The following is a 27,805-nucleotide window of genomic DNA, read 5'->3' as shown; positions in this document are numbered from 1 at the left end:
TGTTTTAATTTAACTATTAAAACAAATGCAACCCATGTATATTATCTTTTGTACCTTATATGTTAGTAAGGTCTGGGTGGATGTTCTCGTTCAAACAAGAACTGGGATTTAGATATAAAATGATATTCTTAATCCAACTACATCTACAGGATAAGAAAACAATATGATCCTTAATGGTAACCTTAAAGGTTTGAGTCTGTTTCATTCACAAAAACAATGTTTACTGTCCTCACTATTTAAAAAAAACTTTGATCACATTAGGACTATGATATTAAGAGCTGTTCCTCATTTGTTATTTTATATTTTCTCTGCAGGAAGTCATGAATGCCCTGAAACAGACCTGGCATGTGTCCTGTTTCGTCTGTACTGCCTGCCAGCAGCCAATCAGAGGCAGCATGTTTCACATGGAGGATGGACGGCCATACTGTGAAAAAGGTACAGCAGGAAGCCCAAATAAGATCTTGTAATGACAACCTTATATGCAAATAGACTAAGATGTTGTCAATGCACTATTTACTCAGACTACTACAACCTGTTTGGGACCAACTGCCATGGGTGTGACTTCCCCATCGAGGCAGGGGACAAGTTCCTGGACGCTCTAGGATTCACCTGGCATGACACCTGCTTTGTGTGCGCGGTAGGTCAGGGGGACGACTTCACTCCCAGCAACGACAAGGGTTGGATTCAAAAATGAGAGAATGTTGAGAATATTGTGTGAATAACAACGCTGCTCTCTCCACAGGTCTGCTCTGCTAGTCTGGAGGGTCAGGCATTCTTCTCCAAAAAAGACAAGCCTTTGTGCAAGAAACATGCCCACACTGTCAACATCTGACCTGCCTCTGTGAATCAGACGGGAGAGGGTAACGGTGTCAGTTTACAGCGATCTATATTTCAGTCAGATGGTAAAACTGATCTGATTTATCTGTTAGAATAACTTTTGGTCAGATGTTCCACTGTAAGCTTTATTTTTACGCTAGTATTTTAATTCACCATTCTCATTGGTTATTTCATTTCAGTGTTTTTTTGGTTTTTTTTGGATGAATAGCAGGAGTACATTTGAATACACTGTTAGCCCCCCTCTGCCAGTTCTATATCTGTGCAAGTGGATTTTAATACATGAGTTTTAGCTGGGCTTTTTATTTGTGCGGTGGTGTGTTAAGCTCTCGATAGGCATTTTTGTTTAACACAGAATAGGATACATTACATGTAGTTTACTGCAATGACCTACTGAGCCCCTCAGGGGTCACATGTTTGGAAAAAAAAAATGATGACGAGTTAAGCTATGCCATGTGTTACTAAAGTGAGTGCAAGGTTTAGAAATTAGGATTATTTAAGGGGAAAAAAATATATTTATTTGTAAGCAGGGACCATTCAAGTCAAAAAGACTTATGGGTATCTAGCCTTCAGAAAAAAAATGGGAAATTTTATTATTATTTTTTTATTGTTTTAAAGTAATGCTGTATTTAATCACTCCCAGTAAATGAAAGCACAAATCAGTAGTAACATGCATAGCAGTGTGTAAATCTGACACTGCTGGCCCTGCTTTATAGTTAACGCATGAAAATGAGTTCAGTCCAGGAGTATTTTGAAAGGGCTCTGCGATGACAAGACAGATCAAGTAGTGATGCTCTGCTGTTTATGTATATTTTTCAATGCCTGTAATTCAGGAACAAAATGGTTAGTGAGCATGCTTGTAGTGAATACCCTCACGAAAATTTACTTCATTTAACTAGTTCCTGACATGAAAATGCATGATGTTTGGTAGATTTCAGTCAATTAACACAAAACTATTTTAATATATACTTCCAGAAGCTGCTGTGAGCTTTGTCTTGCACAATTTCTATGCATAGAAAAAAAACAAAAAAAACATGTATTTGTATTTGTGTAATGGATATTTTCTCAGTGAACACTGTGGATAAATAAGCACTTCTCTTCTTACTTTCATTTCAAATAAAAGGGTTCAACAATGTCAAAGCTCTCGAGTATGTCTTATGTTGTAGCTCTTTAACACTGTCTTATCCCAGTTAATGTGGCTGACCTTGGACTGGAACATTCAAAAGGAATTCTTCTTCTCCTGCAAATACCCTGTTTGTGCAAATGTCCTTTTTTTATGTGTTTGTCAATGCACAGAAAGAAATGATGCATCATGGCTCCTATGTGTATTATAGATTTATAAATCTGTAGTTGTGACAGTAATTATTCAGACAGAAAGGCAGACAGGCACCAGCACGAGCTGCCTCATACACTTCACCTGCAGTAAGAGGAGGGGGGGGGGAGAGTACACATCTCCATAGGGACAGGAGAAACAGCGCTCACCAGGCGCAGAGACACTTGGTGCATTCTTTCCTATCTAATAACTAATAACAATTCTGTTGTGGATATACACAGTCACATAATTCAAGAATGACAGACAACAGGAGTGTGTTATTGTAAGGAAATGTACCTACAGCAAGAGATGAGCTGAGCGTACTGATGTGCACTTCTCCAAGACGTCGGAGGTGGGAGCTGTGCGCAGGACGACTCGACATTTAACCAGCCTCAAAAAAAAAAAAAAAAAAAAAAAAAACAGCCGTGGAACACTTGGAAAACTCTGCCAGAAGACAGAAGGACACATGCAAATAAACGGCGCAGTGGTTGTTCAAATCAAGACAAACTTGGAATCATGCGGGTTTAAAGCGTGAGGGAAAACGGTAAGTTTACTTTGGCTTAACAAACTGAAACCTCGCTGTGTGTCGGATCTGCAGCGGTGGTCTTGCGGTTGTGATTATCAAGCTCCTCTGTGAAAGCGGAGGGGATCTGCGATTTGTTTTCCGCGCTGCTGTTCGCCAGAATTCAGCTCAAGTGCTTATTTAGCTGCCTGAGCTTGAGTTTTGATACTGGCGGCAGCTGCAGGGCGATCAGCGGGACCCCCGACAGTAACTGCTGTGATGATGATGGTGATGATGATGGTGATGGTGATGGTGATGCTTATCAGTGGTTGGTGCCATGATCGCCACTCAGTGCATCTTAATGCCTGGTCTGAGGGGGAGAGTATCGCTCCCAGAATTGCTTTAATATAAGATGGGGTTGAGTTTATAGACGTTTTAATTAACTGACTGTGCTTTGATTGAGCATTATTGACAGTAATAGTTAAAGTGATGAAGGTAAATTCAAAATATGTTGCTGAATTCTTAGTGTCTTGTTTGTTATGAACTTATCCATTAATATATTAGTCATTTTAATGTCAAGATTGCTGTTATGTGATCGTTGTTTTTATTTATTTTCCACAAGGATTGCATTGCAGGTGTAGATGAACAAGTAACCTCCGTCAATAACATACGATATGACATATGACATGGGGTACCTGTGTTGACAAATGGGTGATTAAAGGTGCAGGTGTGCTTTATTTTATTCCTCTGTATCTTTTACTGCATTCAGTTGCTTGTTTGGGATATTTCGTATACATGACATAATCTTCATCACCAAGTGCATTTTAGACGCTTTTCATAGAGTTTTTTTTTATTAGTGACCATCAGGAAATCTCATCATGTGATAACTTAAAAGTTGAATTATGAGATAAAAATGCTGATAAAGACCAAGTGATATGTGCGAAAGCTACCAAATGGACCTTGTAGTGAGATTGAACTTTGAAGCTCAGATTTATATAATATGATTGTTGTGCTCAGTCAGTGTAGCGTTAAATACAGTGCAGGAAAAAAATGGAATGAAGTGTACTGCTTTGACGCCCTGTACATGCGTGTTAATGTCTGGCAGCGAGCTAAAGACGCCATTGCCAGTCGGTGTATAGTGGCATTGGGTCAATGGCAACATTTAACTGTTGAACGCATTACACAAAACCTGTCTGTGCTCTGCAGTTGATCACCGAGCAAGTCAGTGAACCAGAGCTGATGTCTGTGACACGACTAAAGTCCTGATGTTTACATCAGCATCTCAGCGGCCGTGCTCAACCTGCTGCACCTCATGCACGGTCTGTGGTGTTGTCTTTGAATGCACCATCAAGCCGTGAAACCCGCTGCAGGACACAGAGGCTCATTGAGGCAGAGCTGAGTGAGCGTTTATTGGGTAATATTAGACACACAGAGAGCGATCAAACCAGCACCCACCATCCACCACCACCCACCACCACCCAGACCTTGCCCTGGCTGTGCTCCTGGCAGGAGGAACGCCCGTCATTAGTCTTACACGATGAGGATGGCATGTCAAGTGAGCGTGCATGGCAAGGCGGTGTTTTGTGGTCTACCACAGACTCAAGCTTCAAGTGTTTCAGCTTGTCTGACTTTCTGGCACTGATGGCTTACACAGTATGTGAGTGTGTGAGTGTGTGTGTGTGTGTGTGTGTGTGTGTGTGTGTGTGTGTGTGTGTGTGTGTGCGTGTGCGTGTGTGTGAAATGTACCAGCATTCATCTTGTAAGGCCCAGTCGTGGCAGCAGTGTGATGGCAGGCCTGTTTGTTAAAAATGGCTGTGATGTGGAGTCCTCACAGATCTCTATATGCAGTGTCATGCTGACTAACAGTAATCTAGAGGGATTAAAATTTTATACTTAACAGCACGCAGAGTGTTCACATATGAATCAGAATCAGTGTGTTCACTTGTGGATGGGTTAATGGACTTCTATCCATGAAACCAGCACAAATGGAAAAGTGAAGGATGATGAGACATCACACATTTCAAAATGATGTAAGCTTGATGGAAATGTGGCTGCAGAAAGATTATGAAACTCTCAACTGACATAAAATAGCCGTACATGTGTATATATATTATTTACTAGATTATTGTATTTTAAGCACATGTGGTTGCCTGCCCTTAAACATGTAATCAGACAATCACAAACAGCACAAACCTGTTGAAATGAGGACACCAGCTCCTCACAGGGACAGCTGCACTCTTGGATGCACAAAAACTTGTGCGCAAACACTCATGATCTAGGTAGATACTGGCCTCAGTCTGGGTTTGTCCACAGGGCTAAACTTAGCAAGCTGTGACCCCTCACCTCAGTTTCCTCCCGTATAATTGCAGGAAGCAAGCCCAGCCAATCAGAGCAGAGATATTTGGTGCATATTAACAAGCTCAATGGGAGCAGTATTTCAGGAGTAGCCAGGTAATGACGGAGAACGTGGGGGGGGGCGGTTTTTGTCAGAAAATGTGAAGATACCAGAGACTGATGTGAGACTGAGGAACACTCATGTTTTTTAGATTTCTGTTTGAAGACGGAAGAAACATAACACTCAAGTTTTGAGTTTATCACCTCACACTTCTGCTTTAAGCAGTCTGTCATGTGATATGAGCACAGTGACTGTCAGACAGAGCTAAAGGTGGAACTGCAGAGACAAACTGTCAGAGATTCAGTCGCAGACAGACTTTACTTGATTTCTTTTCCAGCTGCTAAGACATTATATTTTTTCATGATGTCTTTTTTTCTACACACACACACACACACACACGAACACACACTGATGGAGAAGCATCTCGTATCAAGGCTTTCCACAGGTATGGCTTTTCCAGCTGTCATTCACAGTGATTTCTGCCAGTGGCTGCTGTTCCTCCCACGCACTAACAGTCTGTAGTCTGTCTCCCGTGCATGCACACCGATACATACCAAAGGAAAGACACAATCGCACAGCGTTATTTTCTTTGTAACAACACAGATATTGCCTGGGACGCAGGCCTGTGCTTGTATTTGTTCCAGACAGCCTCATCCCTCTCCGGATGATGGATAGAGACGATCATTTTGTGGCGCACACCCCAGAAATCTTCAGTTTAAGTTTGAAATCAAGATAGACTGTCATTACGATCACCGGTAGTTTTATCCTTTGCCTCGTCTGGCTCCCATCAGCTAGGAAGTACAGGTTGCTGATCTTGTTCCACTTAGTTGTAATCTCCCTTTTACCAATAGGGTCCGCCGGCTCTTTCACAATTAATTCAGCGCCCAGACCAAAGCACAGATGCCGCGCTCACTGTTTCATCGATGGTCACTGACAAGAGACAAATGTGGGTAACAACGGGATTTACTTAAAAGCTGCAAACAGCATCTGCTCTTTGCCTGGAAGGTCGGCAACCATGTGAGAGAAAGCCGACATCCTGTTATTAGAGAGAGAGATAGAGAGAGAGGGGCAGAAGAAAAAAAGAGGGAGAATGAGGTACAGGATGAAGAACAGAAGAGGGTAAGGACTACTTTGCATGATTGCGTGAAAAGTCAAAGTAAGGAAATGACCTGAGCTTGAAATTTAGTCTCAGCCCTTTCAGTCATAGATGGCAGACACATGAGCTCCTTCACAAAACTCTACTTTTTTTTTTTCTTCCAGAGAAAGACGAGTGCTGGAGCTCTGGCTGGCTACGGTGACAGGATGCTTTCTGATCTCCCGTGTTTGGATGGTGAGACAAACTCTCGAGCACTCTGCATCTCTGTTTGACTGAATCGTCTATTTTTAAAACTTTTAGACGTACTTTATTCTCCTAAATTGATTGACATCACACACGTTTATCTGCACTTTCTTGGTTGTTGGTTGAGATGTATCGATTCATGTAAACTCTCAAATGTAACTTGAAGTGGTCTTACTTGATGCTCCGAACCGATAATATTGTGAAGAAAGTGAAATCCAAAGCCTAAAAGCTGTATTGATCACGATAGACTGAGTGTTGATTTTCCTGCAGTAGATGTAGTATTTGGCAGGGCTGATCCTGAGTTTGTGTGTGTGTGTGTGTGTGTGTGTGTGTGTGTGGGAGATTGTTTGTGTGTTTTGAGATTGTAATTTCGTCTCGGCAGCAATTTGCCTCCAAAGTGGCGAGCTAATTGACTTTCTGCTTAGCCTGTGGATGGCCATGTAAAATAAACCACACTGACTATAATAGAATCCTGTTTTTCTCCACTAAAGTATCAGGCTAGACGCAGGGTCCGTCTGCTGACCCGAGTGCCGGAAATGAACGAGATCAACATCTGATAGAGAGTAGTAAATTTTAGAAACTCTCAGAAGCTTTAATTTCACCTGAATGATTTATCATAGCAGCGCAGGGCTGGTGAATGTCTGTTCATGTGCATAGAAGATGAAGCAGTTAATAATGCCACAGTTTTGACTGAATTATATAACAGATTTGGACATTGTTCTTTATATTATTTTAGCCCCTTATTGCTGTCAAATCTATAGAGACATTTTGAAATATTAGCACACGTATTAAGTGGAGGGGAGCACAAAGAGTCATTGTTAGTCTCTGGCGAGGCCATGGACAAACTGTATATTTTTGCCCCCTTGATTTCAACAGTGAGCAGGCGTGCTGCATCATTTAATTAGCATTCCTTTTACATTAAGCAATGAACTTGCCACTACAGGAACCCATCATAAACAGCAAAATATGCTGACACAGCTCCAACACAGAGCCGCAGTGTACAGTCAGGAGCCGAAGCAACGCAGCGCCGTGAAAATCAGAGTTACTGTAGCCAGAGAGGACAATAGTAGCCTGTATATGTGCGAGAGGCTCTCGCTCCGGCTCCTTCTGTGACAGTGACCCGCTGGCAGGGGCCGAAGCCAAGCACCAGTTTGAGTTGGAGAGTAACTCACACCCGTAAAGAATGTCAAGAATCTGTGTGTTAAAGTTCACACTGTATCTGCGTCTGGATCCTGGCAAATAAAAGACAGCTGTGTGTGTGTGTGTGTGTGTTTGTTGTGCGTGCATGCATGTGAGCATGTGTGATGTGAAAACGACGAGACTTGCACAGAGTCAAAGAATAAAGTTATGCAAATATTATTTCTGCATGGGAAGATCGCTTTAACTTTGTACACGTTTTGAGAATGGTGGTCCCATCTAGTGTTAGAGTGTGCACTGTCGCAAACACAGTGTCTCTCACTCTCTCTCTCTCTCTCTCTCTCACACACACACACACACACACACACACACACACACACATACACGCGTTTGACGAGCAGGTAGCAGGCAGAATGTCAACCAATAATTATGCTCTAACTTAGCGGTTTATTAAGAAAAGACAGGTCAGCCGGACCACCCAGAATCACAGTATAAGTCACCTGTTTCATCTGCGAGGGAAAGTCCAAGATTCAACACTCCTCGCTGTGTTCAGCACCGTACCCAGCTGTGACTCAGTGTTATTTCGCTGATAAAATATTGGCCCAGGGTTAGTGGAATATGTTTTATGACACTTTCTTTCTTTTCTGGGAATTTTAAAGTTCCTAATCCCTTATATCTGTATAAAGAAGGGGTTCTGTGTTTCACCGCACTCAAAACACATCAACGAGATCTCCCCTGACAGTTTGATCTTTCAACAGACTAGTCTCAAAAGCTTTGTTCATATTTTTTTTTTAGTGTGTCCGTCCTACTGTAGACCTCGTTCTGCACCGTATCTGATTCTGCAATTGAGCGTCATGCTCGTCGGCGAAATGGCAAGTGACAGCGAGTGCCACTCAGGCTGTGAGAGCGGAGATGGAGAAACAGATGAAATCAATTTCTCTCTTGTTCATGTTTTTCCTGTTGCTCAGCCCTGTGTTTCTGATGACAGATGGTGAAATGGGTTTCATATGTGACTTTTTTTTTTTTTTTTTTCCCCATAGATTCAGGAGAGGGCAGAGAGAGCATTTAGAGTCGTACCTGTGAGGCCGTCCGCATGGAAATGTGCTGACATCAGCGCTTTGCATTTCAAACCCGCGGGATACAGGAGGATGAGGAGGATGCGGCAGTGACGGTACAGAAGAAGCTGGGTTTGCATAGATCATATCAGGTGAGTCCGCCCTGAGAGTGAAATCTCTTATCAACACTAATCCGTTAATTAAAGACTCACTCACATCCTGGAGCAAGCAGGACAGAATGGAGTGTGGACGTGTCTGTGGACGAGTAAAAACAATACGACCTTTAACCTCGCAATAGTGAATAATAAACAGGAACACACTTACTGAGATATTAGTGTTACATATTTGTCATCTGTCTACAGTCTGTCAGATGTTTAAGAGAGTGTATTTTCAGCATCTATTGTGGCTCTCAATAGCACAATGCTTTATCTTGAAACAAGCTACACACACACACACACACACACACACACACACACAGACACACACTCACACGCAACACTACATCACAATGCAATCCCTGATAGGTTTTGGCATCGGTTGCAGGATTAGGGAGCCAGCCAAAACAGGTGACAGGTGTCATACTCATGTCAACACTTCATGAAAAGGACTTTAACTTTGGATTAACTAAATTACTATTGCAAACAAAAGGTGAGTCGTGTTGCTGTAGCTTGGACATCAGTTTGCAGTAGTTTTCAACCCCTATTTGCGGCGTATGCCTGTCACATCCCCAGTGGGTCGTTTCAGCTTGTGACAGCTGTGGTTCTTTGTTGAAGCAGTTCGTGAGGCATCAGTTGTCAAGATCTTCCAGACTTTTCCCCAGTGACATTTCCAATGGTTTTTCTCTTTATTTTTTTATACCAGTTCTTGTGGAGAGTTCTGCAGAGATCATTTGAGCTGTATAAGGTGTCTCACGTCAACCTCTTTTATAGCTACAAATACACTGTTATAGTAACTGACATTCAGGCTAATAGGACCCACCTTGGTAGCAGTGTTTGTAATTGTGATTAAGTTTCTTTAATTATGTGCTTTGTTTGTGGTTTAGGGGCCTGATGACATTAGTGAAAGAAAAGTTACAGACTTCCTTGAATGAATTAGCCAAGGTTGTGTTGGGTTTGGCCTCATGTGGGGAAAAAACACTTTTTCAGCAGCTTGATTGAATGCTTTTGAAGACTTTGAACTGACTAATCAGATTGATATCAGCCATGTCGTCGACACCCTATTGGCAACTCTGGAAATAGCTCAAACTTGACTTGATGCAGACATGCAGAACATTTTTTTCTGTTCTTCAAATCGAGTTAGCCACATCGGTGTCCTTCATCTTTAGGTGAGGTTTCAATCCAGTCTGAGGAGACATTGGCTCCTCTCTTTGTCTTTCCGAGTCTGGCCCCTGAGAGCTTTACGTAGAGGAGAGGCTGGATCGGATTACAATAAAAAGAGAGAGAGAGAGTAGCACTCGACTAACCTGCCACAGCCCGGATTGTTATTGCAGGTGCTCAAGAGCAGACACAGCTGTTAATTACAGCTACGTAGCCACACATGTGGGGCTGCAGTCACACATGAATGGCCACATACAAGTGCACGTTGGCAATGCCAGAATACACAGATTAGGATTTAAGCATCAGGAGAAAGTTTCAAGTGGATGAAATGCTTTCTCGTTTGCTTTGGCCTTTTTGCTACGTGAATGCTTGTCTATCAAAAGCGTATCGTTCGTAGCTGAAATGAATGGTCAGCTGCCTTCAATACAGTAGACTCTCAGATAACTCGCATAACACAATGACATTTTATATACATAGTTCAGTTTATCAGAGGTGTTTACATCGTACTCAGTAACACGGTTGCTTGTATCAGGCCCGTAGATGTAGGGAATTATATTGCAGATACTCTGTAACACTTGCCTGTCCATTTAATCAGCATCAGACCAACATAAGAGACAAAGACTGGAGTGGAGCTCATGTCTGTCTGTCTGAATGAGCTCCGTCCTCTGCTTGTCAACACACATCAACCACATTATCATGTGCTGACACAGTATGGAGAGGGTGATGAATATTCACCGCCAGTACTCTCACTTTGAGGAAAAAGGGATACAAGAGTAGCTGTTGGTTTAGATAGAGTAGTGTGTTGGTTTAAACAGCCCTTTATCACAAGCACAACTCTGTTTTAGAGTTAACTCCCTAACATTTTATGAGGTGTGTGTGTGCACGTATGTGTGTTTGCATGATTGTGCTTGTATTTGTGTTAGTGAACAGCTGCTCGTTCTTTTCTCCACCTGCGTACTGTGCCTTTGAGCAATGGCCCTCTTGGTTCTCTTTTACTTTTCTCAAAGATCAAGTTTAATTAATGACTACTCAGGCTTTTAGTGCAAAACTCTCTCTGGCAAAAAATTGCAAGATAAGTGACTTTTGTCTCAAGTGCCAACATTTTGTGGCTTTATTGGTTTCCTGATTCGGGTTTGAGCTGAAAATGCTTGATTTATCCTCAACATACAGACAGACACACACAGTTTTTCTACAATTAAGAACTGTTTTCTGCTTCTGGACACAAAATGGTCAAGATGCTGGGTGTTCCCCATCTTTTAAAACCTGTGTTTATTTTAGTTTTTTGAAAGTGCTTCAAATTAAGCAGTAAGTAACCTTGGGTGGACTGTTCCATGGGAGTACGAGTGGGTGAGAGAGGGAAGGGGAGAAGAAGGGAGCTGAGAGAAAAACCTCAAATGTGAAAATGACTGGAACTCCCATGGTTTTCAAAACAGAACTCAAGATTTCATTACACATACCTGGACAACTGAGGGCATGGAAAAACCCCTCCCTGTGTGCGCACATGTACACACGCACACACATGCATGCACTCAACAGCAGGCTTGGTCAGAGAAATAATAAGAATAATGTAAACTAAACAGAGCAGAGACAACTCCAAGCCAACAGAGCCAGCACGTGTCAGCTTCAGAAATATGCAGAACTCCAGTCATCAATCACAGACAGGAGGGCCTCGGTCACGCTGACAGGCTCGGACAGAGAGGAGGCAGAGTTTTTTGGACGCTGTCTCCGCGCGGACGGGGCCCGGTGGCGGCTGTGTTCCCAGACCTGACTACAGCTTCTTGGGTTAGGCTTGGTTGGGACTGTTCCAAGGTGTTCAAGTCTGACTGATGATGAGGCATCACGTCAAACCAACGTCAACAACAGAGTAAAGCTAATAGTCTTGTCAATAAGGCCAGTTGGCAGCGTTCATTTAGGTTCTCCTCAGTGTTGTTTTATTAGGTTTCAGTGTCGGTGTAAGCTGCAGATCATGAAAACCATCTATGTGAGTGTGTTGTGGGAATATTCTCATGGTGGCTTGACAGTCTACTGGTAACAGTATAACTGCAGGCAGTAAATTGACCTAAACCAAGCAAAATACAGCAAAGGGAGACAGACAGTCCTGAGGGGCCGAGCCGGAGTTTAGTCCCTAAAATTGAACCTTCCCCAGGGTTCAGAAGGACAAGGGGGGATTGAGGGATGTAGGGATGTAAGGAGGGGTTGGCGGATCCTCTGGCAAAGACAAAGCCCACAGGGTTTCTACTATGAGATCTAACTACGTCTGTGTAAACATGTCTGGAATGACACACTCAAAGTGTGTGTCAAGTGTACTACATGTGAAGCCTACTGAGAGTACGTATCTGAAAGCAAGGCAGAAGGAACAGGTGAGATACAAGAATGTTGTCCATTTTCTTTAGCGGTCGAGACCTTTTATTCTTGTGTCTTGTGTTTAGATTTAGATAATGTATGACCATTCGACTGATCATTCTCTTTCCATTTTACAGAGCATTAAAGGAGCTATTTGTGAGTTATTTTATCGCTACACAGCCAACATTAGCATTAAGAAATGTTAACTTACTAGTCTAGAAGAAACATTGCAAGTTCAGCATCAAACTTCATTCCTTTACTCACCAAGAGTTGTCTCCAGCAGTGGAAAACAACCCTAATGTTTTGTTTCTATTTCTGTCATCTCTTTTCTTGTACTGAAGTTAGCATGCTAACCAGCTAGCCTCGGCTTGGTCGGACTGTCTCGTCATTGTCCGATACCGAGCCACTGTAACATCCAGGCTGCCCTGAAGAAGTAGTGCCGCTCAGAGGGCGTATTATACCCTTGTAAATGTAACAATGGCTGAAGCCTTTGACAAAACTGGTAAATAAACAGCTGTTAACGCTAATGCTAGTTATGTAGCAGAAGCAAAACTCACAAATAGCTCCTTTAATCGCATAAATTCCCCTCTACGACATGTTACAATGTCAGACTGTCCTCTCTGCAAACATTTTAACATTTCATCAAATGCCCTGCGAGTGTGTTTCTAGCTGATTCCCCCTTGTTTCCAGTCTGTATGCTATGCTAAACTAAGCTAATATTCTTAAATCATGTTATAGTTTAATTTATTGTTGTGCATGAAAATGCAACCACTGTCTGTCTTTAAAATCATAAATCATTTTTATAGGCAGATTTTGAAGATACAGTTCTTGAACTCCTTTGGAATTGCCCTTTCATTTGATATGTTTCTGCAGAAACCCAAGCAGGCTGTATTTCTCCTGTCCACAGACACAAGTTTACACTGTGAACTGGGTACAAACGGAGTTCATCATCATCTTGATGTTCTCAACCCCCCGTGAGCTGAATGGACGCCCCACTGCGTCCAATCGTTTCTTCACCCACTGTCTATCTATATTAGACACAGGGTGACAGGGCAGCTGTCTCTGTGCCTTGTCTTGGTCAGTCTGTGCACATACAGGGATTCATGTGTGCCTTTGCAATAGATCTGGCATCGCAAATTAATGTTACATGGCTTGTTTGACTGAGTATGCTGTCTCTGCTCCAGTCTCTGATCCTGACATTGGACCCAAAAGGGGAATCATCACCAAGGAATTTGGCAGACTTTGATCACAGGGCTGTCCAGTGAGGGTGCAGGGTTAATGTACTGTGTGAGGAGGAAAGCATGACACATTCATCTTGTACTGAAGAATGGCTTTTGTGTGCCACAAATGTACATAACTTATCATCTAGACAGTGGTCTGTGAGTGCGCTTTGTCGGTTAAGCAAGTGTGAAATCGCCCCCAGTTAATTGTCAATCAAATGCAAGTTCGCCATTTCCTGCTTTTACTTACAGCGATCAAATTAACAGTAGTGGCTTCATTTTAAAGGCAGAGAACCACAGATGACTGTCATAAACAAACCATAATGAGACTATAATTGCTTGCCATGAGTGTTTACATTCCTCCACACAGAGCCTCCAGATAGAAGCTCTACAGGTCATACGAAAGCCAAAACTGTGATGATAAACATTCTTCGGACAATCATCCTGACATTTCTGTGACTTTTTACCCAGTTCTAATTCAGCCGAAAACATTTTAGGAAAAAGTCAGTATCCAAAATTTTCCTCCTGTGGGATCCTTACATTAATGATGAACTTATGTTAAGAGAGAATTCAGGGTCACATGGTTACACTTCAGAGCTCGGTTGAGGTTGTTTTGTCAGGATTGTTGTGTTTTGGCTGCTCAGGAGGTCACTGTTTGATATGTATGCTTGTGATGCAACAGCAGAACAAAACTGTAGATAAATATAGTAAGATCATGAATGCTTTTCTAAATATAATGAATAAGATTATGTAGGATTGAATCACCAAATACCTATACCTATATTACAGAGCAGGTTATGAAAATATTGTAGTGAATTGATGATACCTGTGGAGTAATACCCATGGAGCTGATAGGGATACAGATGCTTTACTGTAGATTATTTAAGGATATAGGGCTCATACCATGTGTTGGGTGAGTATAACAGGCTAAGAATGATCTCTGAGCCTTGTATCAGCCCTGCACACCAGCATTAAAATAATGTTGGGGACAGAAGTCTTCTATGAGAACCTGTGGAGTTGGAGGAAATGGCCATCCATCATGGGCTGCACGTGATGACATGTCTGACCCTGTGTCCTTTCTCTCTCTCTCTCTCTCTCTCTCTCTGTCTCTCTCTCTGTCTCTCATATCTCAGCACGGAGAGGAAAAAGATAAAGATTTATACTCTATTTTATAATGATTTTTTTTTCACCTTGAGAGATTTCCCCATTATTTTAAATATTGCATATTGACATAATGTAATAGTAGATTCACTGACCACTTGCTGAAAGAGGAACACACTTGAAGGCCAGCTCTGTAAATATACTTAAAAAAGAACCATTAACCTTTTCCAAATACAGACCTACACAAATCAAAGTGACCATCTTAATCCAATGTGTTTGAGAAAGTGGCAATAGAAGCCAAGTTTTCGCCAATATGGCAAGGTACAGAGAGCACTCGCTAAGTCTTTGAGAGTACAGTCAGCCTCCACCAGCTCAGCGTTCACTCCTCCATAGGCTAGTAAAAACTTTAATCTCCCTTTCACACAAGCAATATGAAAAGAGAATTTACCTGTGCAATCGTTAATGTATCACAGGAAATGTAAAAGATATATATACGTGTATATATAGCAGGCGTTAAGAATGAGATTCTTTTTCCACAGATAGGCAAGAATGTGCAGCTTTTTCCTCCAGCAAAAGACTAAACCTTTGTGATCTCACTGCTGACTTCCTCCTCTGAGGTTGAAGGTGAGTTTATTCACTGAAAACATCAGCTGATTGCGACACCTGCAGACTCTCAGCCTTATACAGGGATCACTTGGTGTTAATCGCTCAAAACAGAAACATTTCAAAAAGCCAGTGTGCAGTTTTTAGTCAAATGTAGGATAATTGTCAAGACAACTTTCCTCCCAAGCGAAAGCCTCTCTGCCTCTCCTTACACATGTACCGTACTTTATCGGTGAAACCCTTAATCCACCACAGCTGCTCAACTGTAAATACAATTAACCCCAGTGATTGTGTGATGTTGACTTTGGGTTTTGTACACTTTCTCACTGACTGCCGGTAGCCCGTGCTCTCTGAGGATGACATCATGGGTTTCAGGTTGCCCGCTGTGGCTGCGCTTCCCAGGGGGGTCGGGGAGCGCGAGCGTAGAGACCTGCAGGAGAGGAGATCCGTGCTGTGAATAGACATTCTCATTCTCTCCTCTCCCTCTTCTCCTCCTGCTCAGACACACACACACACACACACACACACACACACACACACAGTCGACTGACCTCTCTACCACCTCACTCTGAGCTCAGAGTTTGTTATTGGCTCAGTTATGATGTGTTGACAGATGAGGCAGATGTGTGTTCCCCTCTTGTAGATAGGTTGTCGGTGTTGTTTTCAAAGTTGAAAAGCTCAGGAATTAGCTGAGCAATGACAATAATTTTTTCCTTCATGGCAGTCTAGTTAGAGGGTTTGGGATGCTTAAAAAAATCTGCATTGTCAATTAACAAATACTGTTTTGTCTATGATTATGTCCTGTGTGTGTGAGTGTGTGTGTGTTTTCTTTTAGGGGGGAGTATAGTGTGTGTAGCTACTCACATATATATTTCTCTGCTTTCCATGAGAGACCTAACAATCCCCTCTGGGAGACAGATGACATGTTGTATGCATTAATGCATGGCAGGTTTGAATTTTCTGTGATTTTGAAAAACAAAAAAAAAAAAATCACCAGAGGCACATGAAACGCCATGCAGGGCTCTCTGGCTGTTTTAAAAGTCACTTTATCTCTGTAGAACAGAGTGATTCAGGACTCAGCAACCAAGGACAATACCAAAGTTTGTTTTGTGGCCATTTAAAAACCACCAAGGCAGTGAGGCAGGAATTATTTGCTCAGGATCAGGTCCTTCTAACATTGCCAGTATTATGTAAAATATGAAGGCCATGTATCTTATTATGGGTTAGTCTGAATCTGAATTTTTCCCAGGCAGCGCAGGGCACGGTCTCATGACTGTCAGTCATTCTGTCAATCATCTGTTTTAGTTATTTAGAATTACTGGAGCCTGCAAAGTCAACCTCTTCCGCTGTGATGTCAAATAAGCATTGTGGGCTAGCTTTCCCCTGTTGCTCTTGCTTTCTTTTTCCACTCCCTGCATGGGCACACCTGGTGATGGCAGCCCAGAGACTGGGCTCAGAACATATACACACACACATGCATCCCAAACGAAGGCACCTACAAGGAAGCAGTGAATTAGAAAACGTCATTTGGTGTTCTTGTTTCTGCGGAGTAGTTTTAAGTTAAAATGTGATGGATAGAAGCAAAAGGTTCATGTATTTGCCTGTCTGACAGCCAAGCTGGAAAGTTTTGGGATCACCTGGCTTCATGAGGGAAAACTTTTAACACTTGAGGATTGTACACAGTTAAAACCCAGGTCTGGAGGGAGGGATTTGTCCGTAATCCTGTATTGATCCTTCCTAGACAGGCTGTCTGGTGGACTGACACTCTGCCATACCTACAGGCACATAGCCACCCTGGCTGCGTGCCTCACCACATCTAACTATAGAAGCAAATACAAGCCGAGGCCAATTTGTGGCTGATTTAATGGCTCATAGTGGAGTCGTTATGTTGGCCCGAGAAAGACAGAATTGCCCATTTTGTTTTCCAGTTTAAATGTCAGTCCCAGAAGTCTATGCATTATTAGCTTGTTGTACATAAAGGCTGTGTGTTGTGGCTATTTCACTGCTGCTGACTAACACACAGCATCCATCTAACCTGATTAAACTAAACTGTACTAGAGGGACTCAGCTACATTAGAAAAAAAGTTGCCAGCCAAGGTTGAGAGTTGGGAGGAGTCTAAATAAGCACAAATGTAAATATCCTGTATGTTTCTGAGTTACAAAGAATCCTGTTTGGTTTGTCTTGCTGTTTGCAAATACATCAAGATAGATGGTGAATATAATTAAAGCTGCCATCTGTAATTCCTTTAATTGTTCCACTGCTAAGACATCCAACAGTGTGGTTACATATCTTTAAGCACATTTACCATGGATGGATACCAGCCAGTGCTCACAACCACAAGACTCTAAACTGTCAGCGTACCTCGACTGCATTAAATTAATTTGACTGGCTATAATTCAAACATATTGGAGCTTGAAGTGGTGTAGAAATGTTTTGATTTTTGCACCAGCAGCAGGCTGACATTTTACATTTTTAGTCAAACGTCTTGACAACTATTGCATGGATTACCATAAAATTTGGTCCAGACACACAGTATATGTTCCCCTCAGGATTAAATGTAATACCTTTGGCAAATTTTTCACGTAGCACCATCATCAGGTCAAATACTTGTTTTATTGCTTTATTACCAAATTCCTGCAAAACTAATGACATTCCCATGAGCATTAGATGTAATTAGCAAATGCCTGCTTGCTAACGTGCTAAACTCAGATAGTGACCATTGTAAACACTAAACCTGCTAAACATCAGCATGGTAGCATTGTCACTGTGAGCATGTGGGCATGTTGATGTTTAGCTCAAAGCACTCCTGTCCCTCAGTACAAGGGACTGCTAACATGGTTATGGAAAGTCTTTGTACTGGTATTGCAGTGGACTTCATCAGCTCACTGGTCCACATGGAAGGCTTCCATATCTCCCACAGGCCAGTTAATAGTATAACGAAATGGTGGTATCAGTAGGCAGTAGGGTTAATGGTAGGGCACTTGTTAAAACAGGCAGCTGAAACGATTGCAGAAATGAAGAGTCCATTGTAACAAGTGCTTTTTAAACTGGCCAGTCGCCTGATAGTGTGGAACTGCCCAGTGATAAGACGGGGAAGGTTTATACAAATGAATGGATTTTAAAAGATAAAGGAAACACACTCACACTTGTCAACAGATGAGTTCAGTTTCCAGTCAATTAACAGTGTGAAGGCTGCGAAACCTCTTGTGATGATCACGGGAGGCCCTCCACTCCAGTGCACTGACTGTTTTTACTGCAGGCGGGTGTTGAAGTGTTACTTCTTTTTCTGAGATACAAATAAGTGCCGATTCTCTGACGTGTGCCAAGATAGCGACTGGTTTCCCAAATACCTTTCACTCTCTTGTGGGGTAAAGAGATGCAGCCACGTAGGGAGTGGTGTTCAGGTGTGCTGTCAAAAGCAGCTGTCAACGCCTCATTGAGAAAGTGTCAAAGAGCATTAAAGGACCTGTGAATGAGAAATAGAGTGAGTCAGTTCCAAATTGAAATCTTTGGCTTTCATTTCCCAGAGACTCACACTGTATTAGCGTTGACTCTCTGAGTCGGAATGAAAGGAATTAAACTGTCTTTGGCACAGAAATGCTGCTAATGATCTGAATATGGCGATGAATGTTGCCCTTTACTGCTTGCTTTCTGAACAAATGGACTGTGTCCAAGAACAATTGATTTCAGCCGTTGGCTGTGAAAAAGAAAACACTGGTAATTAGTTGACTTAAAGAGCCTGAAGTTTTAAGAAGTAATGTTCTAATATTGTGACCAAAAAGCTGGTTTGATGCAGTCAATCTGGATATTTCCAGTCTCTCAAATTTTTATATTTGTTTGTTCCAATCTCACTGATGGTTCATTTTGTCACAACACTGTTCAATACACTGTTCAATACAGTGGATTTGAATTGCATATTATATGCTTATATATATAAGCGTATTATATATGCAATAAATTTGGTGAGCTTGTGAAATATTCAACAAAAGAAGGTAAAATGTGACTACTCCCTTCGAGAAGTTTTGTTCACTTCATTCCAGGATAAATATGTCGCCATTATGTTGCTTGACTCAATTTATGTATTAAGAGATAAAAATTGCTGTAGCACTGCAACACACCAGTCGTAAAGTAAAGAAAAACTCAAGTCTTGAAAATCACCCAGAAATGTTCTCCTGCAGAGTTTTACACTGCCTGTGAAAACAGTTGCATAATGTCCTCTGTGTGTCTGGATGAGCTTTTAAAATTTGAGAAAGGTCAAGTGACATAATTGGGAGTAATCTCAGGCTGGGGTGAGAGACTGCAAATCTTTAACAGAACGTCTGCCTTACAAACCTGCTGTCGAGACAGCTCAGTACTATCCTTTGATGCATTATGGGAAGCGTAGGATTTCTTTTTGGTGCCTCACCCATAATAGGGCATAAATTCAGGATCGCAGTCTCTGCTGGATGATTTTTATCAAAGTGCATCAGTAAAACACCGGAGTACTCCTTTAGTACGCATAGTAACACTTTAAGCATATTGGGTAAACAGATGGTCACAGTTTAAGTGGTAGATGCAGCCTGCTTGTTTAAAGCACCTGTCTATGGGACAGCAGTTACCAAACCCAGCCAGTGGCCTTGGCGACCAACTGGGGTCCACCACTGCTTTACAGGATGAACGCATGAAGCCGAGAGCATGAGAGATTGTAGGTCTCACAATACAGTAAAGTTAAATATATAAAACATCTTGCATGGGAAAAAGAACAAAGCAGAACAATGACTGTTGATGGATTGAAAATATATATATACATATATATATATATATATATATATATATATATAGTTTTGGTGTGTATCAGTATGCCAGAAGAAGAAAAGGTAGGCTGGAGAGAGAACGAGCGAGAGCGAGAGAGGACAATGGCTGGAGTGTGACTGAACAGAGTCAAAACGTGTGGTTGCATTCTCGCTTTGTTCCATGAGATCACAGTTGTGGCAGATGCAGGGTAGACTGGGAGCAGCTGTTTTGCTCTCCGTTCTCCAGTTACAGACGCTGGCACTGCCTGCACTCTGGGGATGGGCAGAGGGGCACGTTGTCGAGTCTTAATAGTGTTTGTTCTCTGAGGGTGGGCACAAAGAGTCCTCAGACCCCGCAGTACTCCGCCAGTACTCTTGGCATCGGAAGAGAGGGATGCGGCCGAAGGTGTTAAACAGAATGGGACTGGTGACAAGACATAACACGCAGCTGGTCCCACTCTCACAGGACCCCTGGCGCCATTAATTACTCTGACTGTGGAGTCGACAGTTAACTCAAAATATTATTGGGAAATGCTCTAATTTATTGTGCTTGAATGTGGAAGAGTCAGATAGAAAATCACTTCAATTCACAAATGTATACAATATGTAAGGAACTGAAGACGTACTGAGAGGCTGGCAAACTGGCACACATGATATACCAAGAGCTTGTTTTATTGTAAAGGAAAGGAAAGAGCTCTAATGAGAATTTAAACACAGTGCACCCAGCTGTGTGACTTATTCCCATGAATGTCTACAGTTCTCAGAAGATACAGTTTCAGTTTGGACGTTTTAGGAAGAATTTACTGTACTGCAGAATTAATTAATTTGTGTGTAGGCAGTGCACCAAATGCCAAATCTTCAGTATTTTACAGCAGAAAGCACAGTTGTTCTTAACAAATCCCTGCCATGTCCGTCATTCATCACAAGTTCAATTTTCAAGCATTTGAGATATTAAATGTTTTAATTTTGAGCTCTAAAACTTTGTGAACAGCATTTATACCTATAGATTCAACAATAAGTTGATTAATCGATCAGTAGAATGAAAGAAAATTAATCAGGGATTAATTTAATACTCATTTAAGTCTTTTTAAAACACAAATTCCAAATGTTTGATAGTTTCTGTTCTCAGAAATCTCTCAGAAGATTTTTTCCACGTGAATATTTTTGAGTTTTGGACTGTTGGTGGGACAATCGAGACTCTTAGGATATTTTGATGTTTCTGTGTTTTCTGATCCTTTAGAGAAAAAACAATTAATTGTTTAATAAAGAAAATGAAAATGAAAATGAAAATAATCATTAGTTGCAGCTGTATTTCATACATTGCATTTCATTTTATCATCTATGCTCCAAACTTTAACAAAGCACTCTATACTGAACCAACACCAACAATAATACCATCTCTGTGCAGCTGCAATCTGGTGCAACGGCTTTTCAACGTTCTTCACACTCCGTTTCCACTTCTTAGTTCTGCCCCATTGATGTTGAATATACCTTTATGTGCATAAATGTTTCCTGCGCTATAGCTCAAACATAGCTTAAACTGTACAACCATGATCACAGTACCTTTTGTAATTGCTTGTATATTCCACAAGTGCACAGATGTCTCATAACCTTGTGAGAAGTGTGGTGAGAGCAGAAGCTTTGAAGGTGGAAACAGTCTAATGAGATGCTTCAGCCAACGAGTTTCCAGCCTTCACAGCCAGAAGCCCGAGTCAAGAGAGCAGAAAACAACTGAATACAATTATTTACTGAAAATCAACACTTTTCCATGGAATCATAGAGGCAGAGGTAATCCACACAGAGTGGATTTTACTAGTGACTGCAGGCATTTTCTTGTTGTGAGAGATGTGGTGCTTCTTGGCCGAAAGTGCTGATCACAGATAAGAGGAGGAGAAGTTGAATGGAGAGTTTTAGATGAGGGTCAGATGTGGAGGGTTAGTTGAGATAGAGTCTCTTCTAGATCAGGTACAGAAGCTGACAGCTCACCAGACTTATAGTGTCTGAACAAGACTAAATTGCTGAATCATGTGTGAGTCATAGATTAGTTGAGCCAAGCTAGTATGAGTCAGGCCAGTTACTCACTGCAAATGCTTTTCAATATGGCACATGTTACACAGACTTACTGAAAAAGGGAGATCTATCGCAGCAAAGCGGAGAAAGTGAGACTGTGGAATTGCTGGTCACAACATTTTTTTCATGTTGTTTTACACAAGTTTTTATACAAATACCATACCAATACAGACACTATGAATTTATTATTGTTTTATTAGTTGTTGAACCTGCTTTTCTTATGTCCTTAGGGTTGGAAAGAATAGTCGGACAGATGCTGGATTTTTCCGATAATGATATATCAGCCAATAATCACTCTTTAAGCCGCTGTCTTATAGTGGCCAAGCTGATTTATCAGGCTGGCTCTGCTGGAAAGGCATAGAGCTTCTCAGATCAGATAATTAAGACTCATCCATGACAGACCTCTGAGAGAAAATCAATATTGTATTATATTATATTATACTATATTATAGTATAATATAATTAAAGTTTCTTGTCAAAGAAATGGTTAAGAGGTCATAGACTTACAGCCACGACACACACAACAACAAACTAATTAAGGACTTTGTCCAAATAAAATTTTAATACACTTGGACGTGTTGCTCCTGACATCATGCGTGACTCAAATTCTCCTTCAGTTGGTGTTTATCCACATACTTTAGTATAACTCTTATTTAAATTGGGAAGACTAAAATTAGTTCTCCCTCCCAGCGGATAGCACTGATGGATCAGTCAGTCGCCCAGAAGTAATAAAAACCGTCACGAAAGCCAAGAGATGTTGCAATTTCAGAGGATATGAGGAGACAGCTGCATTTTATCATACTCCATCCATAAAGATTACTTTTTTGTTGGTTAGTCCTTACCCCTGGAATGACGTGAAACACCGGCTCATATTTTACAAACAAGAGCCCAAATCAGACACACCGTCTCTGCTCTGCAATTTTAGTAGTGGAAACTGTGTCTGTGGTTGCATCTGAAGATGCTCGGTCATGGCTCGGGCCGCCTGGTGTTGTCTTCCTCCCTGTCAGCAGTGCAGGGATGGTGCCCACAGTGATGTGCACTTACAGTAAGTGAAGGAGTGATGTTTCAGAGATGGATAGCATTTCCAGTATTTATCGACTGCTGCGAGGCGGCCCTGGATGACACTGCATTCAGATACATTAGCGGTAGAAGGAGTCTTGACGGCCTGTCAGAGGGAAAGAGGGGGTTGAGAAGTGAGGAGGGCAGACGTTGAGACATCACCTAGCTTATAGTCAGACACAGAGGCATCGATCGCAGCCCCATTGCTCTCCGGGCTGCTTCCTGTGTTTTCATTGTGCTATCATTGGAAGAGAGCAAACAACAACGTCAGGGGGAAAGGCTACTGATAGCTCTGTATCTAATGTGCTCGGATCTCCAGGGAGAGAGATTTACATTCACTAGAACGCGTAATAATGTATGTATGTCTGCATGCCACTGAATATTACTGATGGAATACTTAAAATAAAAAAGCAACACAATTATATCATGCACACACACACACACACACACACACACACACACACACACACACACACACACACACACACACACACAGTTCATTGCCCAAGAGAAGGTATTGGTTCAGTTTTAATCAGGTCTCATAGTGGTCTTCATTCATAATATATCCTCGACTCACTCCATTTATATCCTCGTCATTTTATCTCTCGGAGGTCTGCAGTCAATGTCATGTTGGGAAAATTCTTAAAAGCTTAATCCGTCGTTTTTTGACTAAACTGACTGAAGAGTTTGACTTTAAGATGAAAAATAAACATTGTGCATTGAAGATATGAGACGTGGTTCCTGGATCAAACCTGGAACATGGATGGTAGTAAAAAGAGCTGCTGTGTTATATTTTATGAAGCAAAGCTGTCCAGATAATCCAGAGGATCTGCCACCTAATATAGTCATTGTCTTTTGGGAGTGATTATGTTTTCCAATGTTCCAGTTTATTTTATTGAATGCAGTTGTGTTCCTGTTATACATTTTGGGAGTGGAGCTACCCTTGTGTTTTCAGTTGGATCATCAATTCTTCCTTTAATTATTCTGACAAGTTTATAGCTTTGTCACCTTCACCACTTCTACAGCAGGGATGCTTGTGATTACAGGAAGGATGAGAGTGTCCTTGTGTGTGATATGTATATAGGTATAGAGGTAAGGTATTTATACCTACAGTGATCAAATCCTGGATGAAATGAGGACGCTAAGTTAATGTGTGCACGTTTACATCTAAATAAATGGAATCCTATTGTAGCTGCACACAGTGAGAAAAGAAATAATTTGTTAATCCTACAGATTGTTAAATGATTCGTTAAAGCTAACAAGAAGAGAGGCTGCTGTGTGATCGTCCCACTTGTCTGAGACTTAAGAAACAACGTGCGTATGTACTCCCATGATTCTTGTGGTAATGTTTTACACCACTGCACATGAATTATGCCCAAAGTGCTCTATAACTTCACACAGATGTGAACTATTAAGACAAACTATTGTGCATCTCCTGTAGCACTATACTCCCTCACAGACCGTCCATCACAAACATCAAGCATGTCTCTTGTGATTCCCACACTGAGGACATGAATATTTCAAATTATAGACTAATATTAAAAGATTTTTTTATGACTACATTCTTTTACCTCAAACTAATTGCCTAAAACAATAAATATTCCAACACAGACAAATTTATTTTCATCTGTGAAACAGGACTGTGAGTCTGTTGTTTTGCAGTTAGACATGTATTACACTGTCAAAAAGATTCTGTTCTTCTCATTTTTGTCAAACATTTGTTTCAAAGCTGCTGAGACCATTTCATTATCCAGCCTCAAAGACAGGTGTATTTTTTTCCAGTATGTGTGTATTGTGTTATATAGATGAGAGGGAATACAGACAGAGAAACAGAGAATTGTAAACTTGTAAATTGTAAAACTAACTTTTCCCACTGAATTAAATGTTTCTGTTGAGGCTCAGGCCAAGCAGTTGGACTGTTTCTCCTAATTAAGGAAAAAGGTGTCTGATTGACAAATGAGCACTGGGTCAGCCAGCCAAGCAGAAACAGGGTTTCCCTGCCAAGACTGCAAGGCCTCTGGGTTTCCCATCAGCCATGGGAGCAGATGGTTTAATGCTCACTCAAACCTTCTTCGAGGAAAACAGGGGAAGTCTCATCTGCTTTTGCCAGAGCTGAGGGATTAACAAGTGGGATTACTGTACAAAAAGAAATAAATGGAAATGGTTGTTTGATGATTGTTTATTGATTGATTAGCTCACAGAGTCATTCTCTGATTTCTGAGCTGGCAGACAAAGTGCATGTGATGGGATTTCATTCCTGCACTTGAGTTACACTTCAGACTTGACCTTCACTTGACATCAAATGACTTCAGACTTGACTTTTGTTTCACAGACTTGTATGAGCACCCAAAAACTGGATATGTGAATTGCATTGTTGCATTGTATAGGCAGCCTAATGTTATATTTGCCTTGTATATAATTGTGACACATCTGAACTTCACATTAAAGGTTGCATATTATGAAGTGCCTTCTGTGATTATAAAAGACATAGATTCAAGGCTCTGGTGTATAGGTCCACACCAGATGCAATGTAATCCACATTTGACCGTCTGTTTGGCTCGTTTCAACACTGACTGACCATCTGGGAGAGGTGATATAAATATACATGATGGTTTTCGGTACTTAAAATCACAAAAACTTATTTTTATGGATATCAAAACTTAAAATAAAACACTGGAAAAGTGTAAAATATGGGACCTTTTAATACTTAAAAAAACACAACAGTAGTCAAATGGAATCAACTGTAGTTTCTTTTGCATTAAAGTCTATTGAAGCCAATAAAAAGACGACAGTAGAAAATTAAATATCATCTTTGAAATTAGATTTGGAATAACATAACAGCATTTCAACTATATGATGATTACAGTGTTCTAGTTAGATGTTGTTCCTTCATTCATATCAGTCGCAGTGCCAAGCATTCAAACATCCACATCTGCTTTTGTCTATCTAAGATTATCAGCTATTGGATGGACATGGGTAAGAGAGACATGAACACGGAAAGAATTAAATTTGTGTTTATGGTGATTATCATCATCAGTGTTTCTCTCGAAGATAAGCAGAGTAACAGCTGAATGTGGGATGTTTAGCACAGTAGACATCTTTGTTGGCATCCGCAATTCCGTCTTTCCTGGACAGGATTCGCTGTGTTGAGCTTTCCGTTCGGGGAAATCCTTTAAAAGTAGAGGCTTATTTTGTTGTGATGGATGTGTGTGTGTGAGTCTGTGTGTATTCTTGTTGACACGAACAACAGCAACAGTTTAGATTTAAGCTGCCCGTGTTTATCATTTGATGGATTGGCCTCAGCAGTAAGGGCTATAAGGTCATGAAGAAGATGATGGCATACAATACAAACATTTTATTAAATTGTTGGTTCTATCAAGTTTCATTTACTTCACTTATCTTTGTTGTCGCTTCAAAGGAAATTTGTTTTGCAGCAGTTATTGAATACAATACATGACGCGTAGTACGGAAGTTGAGAACAGCCATACTTGCAATTATTGTTTTAATGTTGTCATCTCAAGATCACGAGTTAATGATTTAGAAGAAGTAGAGTGTGGTGGGTAAGGCCATGGCATTTTATTAGGAAGATATAAGATGAAGATTGAAAACGTGCTCGAGCTCTTGATATGAACCTCGTCCAGTACATATTCAAGATATCATGTAACCGTTCATGTTCATGCACTGCTCATGATTTACACTGTGAAAACATCAAATCTGTGTGATATGTAATCCTCTTGATGTGCAGAAAATTTGATTATTTTCTCGTTGCACTGGTTGTGCAAGATTTAATCAACGTATTCGCCCTAGAATAAGTCATTTAGCGATTCTGCAGCTCCTTGAAAATGTACCGCACATTCCTCAGCGGCTGCAAAAAGAAATACTTTTTGCTGCCGTGGGGGAAACACACTCACACATCTTACAAGCAGTTTTGTCTAAGAATCACCTATTGCTGTAGCTCAGTGCGGATACTTTCTTACGTCTTGCCTCTGCCTTACCACAAAGAAATAAAAAATTAAGCCAACCTAGACCCACAAAAGTAGCACAAAATAATCAACTAACCTTGCCTGTGTAAGCACAGGTTGAAGTATATTTCGGTACACTAAAATTGCAGTATAATACCCGATGTGTACCTCTACTGTGCTTCCCGCCTATTCACAGATGGAAAAAAAAAAATCCACTTCACCGAAAGGTCACTGTTCTTGATTTGCTCCAGCATGGAAATAGGACCCTAAGTATCAACAGCTGTGAGATTCACACATTACGACTATTGTGTGTCGTCGTCTGAACAGAAAACCAACACCTCATTTAATTTACTCATTTAGGCATTCACTTAATTTAATAAGTGGCAGTTGAGGGGGCAATTATGGTAATTGTATCGTTCCATCTCTGCCTCTGTTGCCTTGTCTTCGATTGCCGCTTGAGTGCTTATCCTCTCAGTGCATCTTCACTTTAATTGAGGCTGATCTTTATCATCATGTCGGTGTATTTCTAGAGTGACAGAGTGATTTATAGCTTCAAGAGTAGCTTGTAATAACCTCTCTTTCTGAAATCCTCCTTCAGATGGACGAAGCAGCTGCAAAGATAAGGACAATTATGCCGCTGAAATGTTACTAGTGACCACATAGGTGCATGCTGTATCACTGTAGCCTTCACACCACTGACAAACACACAAAAGAGCTTTCAGCACTACAGCCAAGGGAGGGGTGTGGGTGCACATGGAAAATATGCAGAGAAGACTCCCTCCCT

General features: G+C 41.2%; 2 protein-coding genes across 4 annotated transcripts in view; both read left to right on the top strand.

The window, feature by feature from the left end:
* Positions 1-1,974, top strand: part of pdlim5b (PDZ and LIM domain 5b) — a 38,177-nt gene extending 36,203 nt beyond the window's left edge. For all 3 annotated transcript variants that reach the window (XM_023419564.2, XM_087177484.1, XM_023419562.2), the window contains exons 11-13: positions 315-435; positions 522-637; positions 743-1,974. In XM_023419564.2, coding sequence (XP_023275332.1) covers positions 315-435; positions 522-637; positions 743-832 — 327 coding nt within the window. In that variant the 3' untranslated portion in view covers positions 833-1,974. The remainder of the gene's footprint in view (positions 1-314; positions 436-521; positions 638-742) is intronic.
* Positions 1,975-2,424: 450 nt separating this feature from the next.
* bmpr1bb (bone morphogenetic protein receptor, type IBb) overlaps positions 2,425-27,805 on the top strand; it is a 62,856-nt gene continuing 37,475 nt past the window's right edge. Inside the window, exons 1-3 of the mRNA XM_023419545.2 lie at positions 2,425-2,690; positions 6,304-6,373; positions 8,560-8,726. The gene's annotated coding sequence lies outside the window, so the exon portion shown is untranslated. The remainder of the gene's footprint in view (positions 2,691-6,303; positions 6,374-8,559; positions 8,727-27,805) is intronic.

This window comes from Seriola lalandi, unplaced genomic scaffold, assembly GCF_002814215.2.
Source record: "Seriola lalandi dorsalis isolate HSWRI2012SDOR001 ecotype SW California unplaced genomic scaffold, Sedor1 jcf7180002054606, whole genome shotgun sequence".
Lineage (NCBI taxonomy): Eukaryota > Metazoa > Chordata > Actinopteri > Carangiformes > Carangidae > Seriola > Seriola lalandi.
Note: the sequence above shows the minus strand (reverse complement) of the source record. Positions and strands in the feature narration are given on the sequence as shown.